Consider the following 10,849-nt stretch of genomic DNA (forward strand, 5'->3'; position numbering starts at 1 on the left):
GATTAATAAAAAATAAAAAAAAAATAATTTGATAATTTCAATTGTTTTCAATTCGGGGGACAATAAGCAAATTATACAACTTTTGAATTGTACACTTACTTACTCTTACTGCTAAAGTAATAAGTAATAAAATATTTTCATTTATTAATAATTAATTAATAATATTAAAGTATTTATTACGTACCGTACGTGATATGAATTATTTAAATAATTACAATACTGTACTTTAATATTATATATATATTTAATTATTTGTTTTTCCCTATTTTGTATAATAATAATATTTTGAAATAAATATGAAAATTAATTACATAACAAATAAAATCATGTCAACATTAATTTAAATCATGTGTGTACCGTAATAATAAAATTCCTAATACATATGATGGTTATACAATAAGAGGTTATACAATATTAGAGGTTATACAACACATTTTAATAAATTAAAGCCGGGCATATCCATTTTATTTATTGACGGATCTTGCGCTGCTAATCACTTTTTTTTAACGCATTTAAATTTCAATAGCGACCTCTCTAGACTGGACAGACTGGACGAAAAAAAATTGGAACTCAAAATGGCGGCGTCGGTAAGCACATTTTTAAAACAAATTTTTTAAAGTATTATAAAGGTTAAGAAAAACTTAATTTAGTTAGTTTTAAATTGTTCAATCTGCCGTGGTTATATTTATTGTTAAAACAAAACTGATAACACAAACAAATGTGCACTAGCCTAGGCCTAGCCTAGGAGGTGCAGATGACGAGGGAGCAATTAAGCAGTCAGTGGCAGCCAGTGAGGTGTTTGGTTGCCATGCACAGCCAGTCTGGCGGGATTATTTAGCTGATTGCTGACTGGGGGAAGGGACTGTTTCACCCAGGCCTCTAGCTACTGAACTGTAGGCTTTCTATTTAGGATAATGGAAGGAGGATCGTGTGCCTTTTTTTTTTTTATTAAAGTAGGCTAAGACAGGCCTAGCTTCCTTCCTTTTAGTAGATCCACCTACATTATTATTATATAATATAATTTATAAACAAAATATTATGTGTGAGTGATGTTGCTGTTTTGTGCAACAACCATCATTCCACATCCATCCATGATTGATATGGATTACCTTGAAAATTACCTTGTTGGTTGCTTGCTTGCTGCTGGGGTTTCAGCAACCAATTTTATGAACAATTCTTTATGGTAGAGACGGATAATGTCTATCATTACTATTTAAACAACTTCAACAAATAAATCCTTCTAATTATGCAACTAAGCGAATGACATTTTTTTAAATTTCTTTGTTCTGAAACTTGCTCCGGTTTTCTGTATGTTTTTCAAGTAAGTAGTGCTTTTAAAGTTAAACTTGAAATAGCAGTTTATATGCAACCAAAACAATCATTTTTTCTTTTGTTTCTGATAAAGAGTACAGCACAAAAAGTTCAAGAGGTTCGAGAGGTTACAAGAATTGAGAGAATCGGCGCCCACTCTCACATTCGTGGTTTAGGTCTTGATGATGCGCTCGAACCGAGAGCTGTTTCACAGGGTATGGTGGGCCAAGTAGCAGCACGCAGAGCTGCAGGCATCATCTTGGAAATGATTAAGGTATTGAGAAAGGAATATAGTATCTTTATTGGTTAACAGAAATTTGTTTTTAAAACTGGCATATCATTTATTGAAATAAACAGTAAAAATTACACATAAAAGCATTACAACAACAACATTTTCTGATAAAAAGTGGCAACAAAATAAATGAGATGAGAAAAGTAAATATTGCCAATCATTTCAATTTAGCAATAAACAAAAAATAATATGTTGCCATCTAAAGCTCTGTCTACACTATATGTGACAAAAATGTGATGTGCCCATATATGGACAAGATGATGTCATATCACTACTATATTTGGGCATATCACATTTTCCTGTCAAACTAGTTGATAGTATGGACATAGCTAGTCTAGTTTAGTTCTGGATTATCGTGTATTTTAATTGCTGTTTGTTTCTAACTAAGCATTCACTTTCTTTTTTGCAGGAGGGTAAAATAGCAGGTCGAGCTGTCTTGATAGCTGGACAACCTGGCACAGGAAAAACAGCCATTGCTATGGGTAGGTTTTAAGGGATCAGATCAAAATGATTCTACTGCAGTGACTACACTTTTTGGGAGATCTTTTAGTAGTAATCATGCACACCTTTTTATTGCAATTAATACCTCAATAACTTTGAAAAAACTATGTTACGTTGCTGCAGTAACAAAAAATAGTTTAGAATTAGAATCATTTTTATATGATGGAAGATGTATTCATTACTTATTTTACACATCCATTGTATATTCTTTCTTTTCTTCTATTTGTCAAGCTGTGGCTTGGTGGTTATGATGCTTGGCTACCAATCTAAGGGTCCTGGGTTCAAGTCCTGTCATGTCAGGGTTTTTTTCTCATGACTATTTACAACTCCACTCCCAAAGACTTCATAATAAGTCTTTGTTTATGTAGAGCATCTTGTGTATATGTTTGTCTTGTGAAGGATAGTGAATGAATTCACTTGTGGTAATCCTTGGCAATTTGCCTAAAATGAGAATAAAAAAAATAAAAATAAAAAGAAAGATGGCATTTTAAAAATGTTCTTACTATCAAAGTAATGTGTATTTCCTCGTTTTGTTACTAAAAGTATATTTATCCTGAATAATCTTTTTTTAAGGTCTTTATTAAGTAGTGAATCCAAATGTTTAGCTGTAATAAAATAATGGTTTTTTTTCTATAGGAATGGCCCAAGCCCTAGGCCAAGATACACCTTTCACAGCAATGGGTGGAAGTGAGATTTACTCCCTGGAGATGAGCAAGACAGAAGCTCTTACTCAGGCATTTAGAAGGTCTATTGGAGTAAGAATAAAGTAAGCTATCAATTAATGAGTTTTATTATTTTGTTTTGATACTAGTAAGTCTTGTCATAAGTAGATATTTTATGTTTATTTTAAATACTATAGATGAAATTGAACAGTTTAACCATTTTTACAGGCCAGGTCCTGGTAAGATTTAGATAAAAATTTAGTCAAATCAACTTGTTGAATTCATAGTTTATAACACATTTGTTTTATTAGGGAAGAAACGGAGATAATAGAAGGAGAAGTTGTAGAAATACAGATAGATAGACCAGCCACTGGAACTGTGAGTATTTTTAAGCTCTGTCTACACTATAAAAAAAGTGTGATGTGCCCAAATATGGTAGTGATATACCCAAATGTGGTAGTGATATGACAACAACATTTACACATATGGGCACATCACATTTTTTTTTTCACATAAAGTTTGATAGTGTAGACAGAGCTTTAGTGTGTGCATAGATATATGATATATGAAACTTACGGCCTTACCATGTTGCAACACCGGTTCTCGTCAGATCACCGAAGTTAATCAATGTTGGGACCGGTTAGATCTTGGATGAGAGGCCATCTGTGAATATCGAGTGCTGTAAATATGGAGCTGGGATCTAATATCTGCCAAAAAGTATTGCCTTATGCCTCTCTCATCTGGTTAAGGATAGGATAGGACCAGCCAAAGGTGCTCTGTTTACGTCACTATCAAACTAGTTTGACAAAAAAGTGTGATGTGGCCAAATATGGTAGTGATATGATATCATCATGTCCATATATCACATTTTTGTTGTCACATAATGTTTGTAGACAGAGCTTAAGACTAATTGACATTGTCGTTTGCAACAGAAGTCAGCCATAATAATAATAATGATTTCTCTATTATATGTTCTATTAAGTGTTTTATCAGACAATTCTTGAAACTGCCAATAATTGTAGAACCTTCGTTTTACGTACCCTGATTTTACGTTCCCTGGATTTTACGTACGCTTAAAATAACCGATGACGTCATCATTTTCTTACATTGAGGGCGCAATTTAACAACAAAGCATAATAAAAATGGCTGTGTGAGGAATTCTACTGTGTGAGACAAACTACACACCTGCATTCCCCTACAGCAGCGACTGTTTTTATTGATAGAAAATACAAGAACATTGATATTTTAATTTACACTTTAATTAAACATCGCACAGCCTGTATATACTGTACTTTGTTAGTTAGGCCTCACATCTTGCTAGGCCTGCTAGCCTGGCCAGGCCTAGCTAGTGACCACCTGCATGCTGTACAGTAAAGTAGGCAAACACGGTAGCCTTTATACAGTAGCTACGATCTCTACGTATTTGGGGTAAATTTAAGGTCAACCTTGATTTTACGGATCCTGTGTTTTACGTACGCCTTTCGGTCCCGTACCGTACCTAAAATGAAGGTTCTACTGTAATTGTAGCTTATATTTTGATTTGTTTTTATAGGGTGCAAAAGTTGGTAAGCTGACACTGAAAACAACCGAGATGGAAACAATATATGACCTTGGCACAAAAATGATAGAATCTCTCACAAAAGAAAAAGTACAAGCTGGGTGAGTTGAATGTTATAAAAATGGCTCTCTGTGGACTTCTTTAAGGCCTTGTCTACACTATCAAACTTTATGTGACAAAAACTGTGATGTGCCCAATTATCACTACCATGTGGGCATATCACTACCATATTGGGGTACTTCACACCAAGAGCTAGTCGGCACATCTCACCCTTTTGGTGAATCATCTAGAATCTTAAGATTTGTTTTTTTACCCAATATAATATTTTATATAATGAACAAGTTTGGTAAAACTGATTTAAATTTCTCTGAATGTGTTTAATGTTTAATTTTAAATAGTGACATCATCACAATTGATAAAGCCACAGGCAAGATTAGCAAACTTGGTCGAAGCTTTACCCGTGCCCGTGATTACGATGCTATGGGTCCTCAGGTAAGTGGCTCATTTAGTTTCAGTACTTTGGTGTGTGTGTGTGTAGGCTGTATGTGAGGGTATATAACCAATATAACAAAAACAGATACTTAATACATATATTCATTTTCCTAAGCCAGTAACAATTTGTTTCGCATGACAGTGATAGATGATAAATTTTAAAGATGTGCAGGCACATATTGCTTGGCTAGGCCTAGCGTAACATCAAAGCGAGTAAAAACTGAAATATATAAAGATATGTGTTCCTTGTGTCTGCTATGATTGACCTCAAATTCTTTTTCATTTTGCAGACTAAGTTTGTCCAGTGTCCAGAAGGAGAGTTACAGAAGAGAAAAGAGGTAGTTCATACGGTAACCTTACATGAGATTGATGTCATCAACAGTCGTACACAAGGCTTCTTAGCTCTGTTTTCAGGTAAGGCTGGATGCTTCCCTTATATTTCTACATCCATATTTCTTTATACTTTGTGACCTTTTCGGTACAAGACTGTTCTCCTAGAGGTCCTAGTAGTGGACCCTGATAAACACCCTGGGAGACGATACTCTACCTTTTTAATATACTGTACCAAGTTTGTTATTGTCACAGCACCAACAATGGTAATGAAAGTAGTATCTCCCCATAGGATACAAGCAGTTTGACAGAGACCAGTTTTTGACATGCTAGTCCAATATTCCTTACCATTTTGACATACCACTCTCTCTCTTTTTCTTTTTTATTTTATTTTTATTTTATATTTTATTCAATCGAAACCAACAGCGATAATTACCGCCACTAACAGGTTTGATACAAACAAAGCCAGGACTGTTTAAAGCACCTTGATTGGTCCTGACATTGATCAAGGGCTTCTCTCGTCCAGTGCCCACCTTGACCAGAGGTCTGAGGCAGATACTAGATGCAGGGGCTGCCATAAGAGTCAGCAGTACTGATTTCAAATGCCTAACGGGACCCCAGCTCCGTATACAGCACCCGCTATTCCCAGATAGTCTCCCATCCAAGCTCTAACCAGGCCCAACGTTGCTTAACTTCGGTGATCTGACGAGAACCGGTGTTTCAACGTGGTAAAGCCACGGGTGCTATACTATGTAAAGTACTGTTATACTGAAGTTTGTTAGGTAATCAAAATAACATAACAAAGTACTAACAAACCTTATAATGTGGTGTATTGTATGTACCTTTGATTGGTTGAACGTAATATTAGTCAACATTACATTGTATCAATACAGGGGACACAGGTGAGATTAAGCCTGAAGTTAGAGAGCAGATAAACGCTAAGGTGGCTGAATGGCGAGAAGAAGGCAAGGCTGACATTGTACCAGGAGTAAGTTGAAAGCTAGTTCTTTTATCTACGAATTGGGAAATGCAATCCAAATGTTGATCTTGTGAAAAGGAGAAATTCCTATAGAACCGCTATTAAAGGGATACCTCTGGGACGCAACAAAGTGTCACCTTAATAGAGGTGTGCTATGTTATGAAGGTATGCTGAATGATGGTTGTTTGTAAATTTCTCAAGCATGTCCAACATTGGTTCAGTTGTGTATATTTTACCATAGGAAAACAAATTTCACATGCCATGTTCTGTTGGAAGCAGTGATGTGGGTTCGATTGGTCTTATTTTTTCGGTTTTTGTCAAATTTATCAATTGTTTTTAGGTTTAAGGTTAATATGTTTCATGGTTTTTCACAAGCGCCTTGAGCACTTTAGTGGATATGTGCGCTGTATAAATCTTATTATTATTATTATTATTATTATAACATAGTCTCTTTATGACCATATTTTGAATGTGCTATTTTTATAGGTGTTATTTATAGATGAGGTACATATGCTCGATATTGAGTGTTTTTCGTTTTTGAACCGAGCATTGGAAAGCGACATGGCACCAATCCTTATCATGGCAACCAACAGAGGAATAACAAAGTAAAAATAATTGTTATAACCAAGTTTTAATTTTATTGAACACAAGTAATACCAGAAGGATAAAATTGTGATTTTAATACTAGCATTTTCAATACAATTTCAAAGTGAATAAAAGAAAAACCAAAACTCTTAAGCTCTGTCTACACTATCAAACTTTAATGTGGTGTGCCCATATATGGACATTATAATGTCATATCACTACCATATTTGAGCACATCACACTTTTTTGACAAACTAGTTTGATAGTGTAGACGGAGCTTAACAAGTTGGTTACCTAAATAAATAAAACCAAAAATAAGAAATATGATATGGTGATATTAGCATAGAACCAATTTGTATCTTGATAATGAATGATATTTTGGAAATGCAATCTTAAGCTTTGTTTACACTATCAAACTAGTTTGACAAAAAAATTGTGCCCAAATATGGTTGTGATATAATGTCATCGTGTCAATATATGGGCACATCACATTTTTTTGTCGCATAAAGTTTGATAGTGTAGACAGTGCTTTATGTACAGTATAATCAAACTACTGTATTGCTCCTTGAAAATTTCATTCATTTGGTTGGTAGTACAATGCTGTTACAACATATGGTTGAGATATAATTAACTGTTATATAATTTTGTTTTGTTGACAGGATTCGTGGCACAAAATACCAAAGTCCCCATGGCATTCCTATTGATTTGTTGGACAGGTTACTCATCATATCTACAAAGCCATATTCCGAAAAAGAACTCCAACAGATTCTCAAAATCAGGTGAGTAAAGCCCTGTCTACACTATCAAACTTTATGTGATTTGCCCATATATGGACATGATGATGTTATATCACTACCATATTTCGGTATATCACTTCCATATTTGGGCACATCACCCTTTTTTGTTAAACTAGTTTGATAGTGTAAACAGAGCTTAAAGTAAAGTGCTTTGATCTGTAGTGGGTGATCTCTAAAGTCGAAAACTGTTCTCCTAGACTGGAAGGCCCAGTGCACCAGAATTTAATAAGTGCCTGTGTGTGACAGTGGTTGTGTGTGAATTAGTACACCTAGGTAACCCTTACTCATTTCGACAGATGTTTTAGGTTCTTTAAAGTGCTGTTAGCTAGATGTGTACACTGGACCTAGGATTTATAGTTCTTGTCCGAGATGTTCTACTGCCAGAGCCATGGAGCGAGTGAACCCTTGCCGATGTTACTGTTAATTAAAACTATACATTGCCTTCATCTAAAGCACTGTGTAACTCATTTATGTTTAGAAATCCTTACTTCATGTTTATATAAATTAAAATCAGAATTATTCTTTTTTAGATGCGAAGAAGAAGATGTAGAGATGTCTGACGACGCATCTATAGTCCTCACTCGCATTGGCTTGGAGACATCGCTTCGTTATGCAATCCAGTTGATTACTGCATCTAGTTTAGTTTGCAGAAAACGAAAGGTAAGAATTTGAAGCTGATATGTATATTCATTGAAGTATAAACGTTTTTACATTCATATTCATTTTTGTTGTTGTTTATCTCCCAGGAATGTGTATTTAAAAATTTATGAGTTAATAACACTTTACTGCTGCATGTTCAATGTCGCAATAGAATGTTGTATTCTTTGAGAAAATGATCGAATACAAATACAATTTAAAGCACCGATAAATGAAATTAAAATTACATTGTAATAATAGATGTTAATATTTGGATCAGGCAATAAAGTGCATAAAATATTCAGTACATCAATAGGCCTATTCACCATTTCCCTTGAAGACTACCCTAAAAATTGTGATGACCATACAACATTTGTATTCTTTTCATGTACTGTAGGGCACCGATATAGGCATTGAAGATATAAAGAGAGTTTACTCCTTGTTCCTGGATGAATCAAGGTCCACTCAGTTCCTTAAAGAATATCAGCAAGAATTTATGTTCAGTGAAGTGACTGGTAAATATTTGAATTTATTTGGAAAGTACTGTACATACGTCATTACATTACTAAAGCTTGTTTGTAACTACTGTGGAGTAGCTTTGCGTCAGGGTGTTGAGTATTTGGTGAGATGTTTTTCCCTACTCTGACGTAATTTTTACTTTATACTAAATACATCAAGAAAATTCTCGGGTGAGACTCGAACCCATGACCTCCAGATCACCAGCTACTTAGTACACTATAAGTATATATATATAAATATGAAGGGCTAGTGTTGCCCGAAAGCTCTGCTAACTTTTCTGGCTGTTTACTTTATCGTTTTGATTTAGCTTTTCGCTTTTTATTTTTGTATCTCCATTGAGATCCAGCCACTGATACCCACAGCATTGTCATTTTTTTCAGTAATTTGCCTTTGGATTTATATATAAATACTATATTATAAATTACGTCTGAGTAGGGCAAACACTTGACCAATTACTAAAGTTACTCTTACAATACATTAAATAAAAACACATAATAAAGATTTTCCAGGATACGTCCCAAATGAAATATTAAAGCATGGCCAATCCATAAAGGGTGCTATATATTTTGTTAAAATACATCCAAACATAGAGGGTGCTATTAAAAAATATTTGGCATGCAGAATCTATAGTAAACAATAGATAATAACAAAAAAGAAAATGCATTTACAAATTTTTCCATGAATGGTCTAAAGTAGGTTTTTAAGATCAAAATGATTTCTGGTTTTGGGAGAGTTGACTGTATTTTGCCTTTCCTTGAAATGTTTCCTCTTTTTTTCTAAATTGTTCAGAGAAAGATGAAATGGAAACATCCTGATTGCTAAGTAAATTCATCTATTGAGAACATTCCAAGAAGAGGTAAGATGGTCTGCCTAGCCTCTGATTGCCCAGGTTGCCTATTTATGCTTACCTAGACTCTGTCTGTCCAGCCAACCCACCAACAAGATGTTATTTTACATGATGTAACTATAATACCATATTCCACTTGATATACTACTAGATGTAAACATATCAATAAAAATAAATTAATATTTAGTGTTACAGTTATATTAAAGCATTATACTGTATATTTTTATCCTTTTTTTTGTTGTTGAACTGCTGTCAGTGTTCCAAATCTAAAAATCTCTTTTTATACTACCTGTAAATGTCTAGTGTTACATTAGTTTAATAACATATTTGTGTACGTGTATTCTAGGTAAAAGCCACTAGACCTACGTTTTTTAACCTCATTTAAGGTCACACTACATTTTCGTTTTAAATGGTTAATGTGAAAAATAAGTTGATTCTAATCATTTAAGTGGCCCACTATATACTAGATTGCATCGCATTTTCATATTGTGATGCAATGCACCCAATTTTCGATCGATCGTGAAAGGGTAAACGAATAAAAATTTTCACCGAAAATACCAGGTCTTTCTGTATTAAAAGATTCTGCCCAAAAAGGAAAGACAATTAATTCAGCAATGAGACAACGCCGGTCTATGCCTATAGCTAGCATACTGTACGACGATGAGCTCTTTACTAGCTAGGGCTACACGACACAATCTACTTAGATAGTGTATTGTTTCTCTCTTTTATCATAATTTACCATATAATGTACATTGAAGACAAGGAATGACCTGGTTTAATGTTTTAGAGTTTAAATATTATTTTTACAAATTGCAGGTCTAGTGTCTTTAGCTATAGTACAATTAATATTGATATTTAATTTTTTGTACACTTATGAGTGGCATGATCCTGACATTTCAATTTAAAAGAATAAATAGTTCAACAATTTCATTTAATCAGAGATACAAAACTGGGTGGCAGTACGTTTGTCTGTTCAGTAATTTGAAGTGTACAATTGAAATAAATGTGATTTTTTGTATCAATTTGAATTTGTTGTTGGTTTCAAACCTTCAAACCACAGACATTGTTATAAATCTGTATGAATAGAACTCTGCCAAATTAAACTAACTTTTTGCATTTCCAAATTATTGGTTGGATATATAGTTGGTATCAATAAGATATTTGGCTTAACGATTATCCACATTTTGTTGTTTGGTATAAACACAATAGACGGGTATACCTCAGTAAGCACAGTAGAATCACTCCTTTGTGATAACCTTATTTAAGGGACTCCCATGTTTAAACGTCTTACACCTGCTTTGGTCAGACTCCAGCAAATAAAATCGCATCTCAATGTTTCA

At 34.1% G+C, this 10,849-nt stretch overlaps 1 protein-coding gene across 1 annotated transcript; it reads left to right on the forward strand.

The window, feature by feature from the left end:
* Window positions 1-549: 549 nt before the first annotated feature.
* Window positions 550-10,537, forward strand: LOC140055363 (ruvB-like 2). The gene is made up of 14 exons (XM_072100690.1): window positions 550-587; window positions 1,406-1,585; window positions 2,013-2,085; window positions 2,741-2,870; window positions 3,078-3,144; window positions 4,319-4,425; window positions 4,723-4,816; window positions 5,107-5,230; window positions 6,040-6,134; window positions 6,612-6,730; window positions 7,370-7,489; window positions 8,038-8,167; window positions 8,541-8,658; window positions 9,452-10,537. Exons 1-14 carry the CDS (start codon window positions 576-578, stop codon window positions 9,475-9,477), a joined length of 1,395 nt encoding a protein of 464 aa, XP_071956791.1. The 5' UTR covers window positions 550-575; the 3' UTR covers window positions 9,478-10,537.
* The last annotated feature ends 312 nt before the right edge of the window (window positions 10,538-10,849 follow it).

This window comes from Antedon mediterranea, chromosome 7, assembly GCF_964355755.1.
Source record: "Antedon mediterranea chromosome 7, ecAntMedi1.1, whole genome shotgun sequence".
In the NCBI taxonomy this organism is placed as follows: Eukaryota; Metazoa; Echinodermata; class Crinoidea; order Comatulida; family Antedonidae; genus Antedon; species Antedon mediterranea.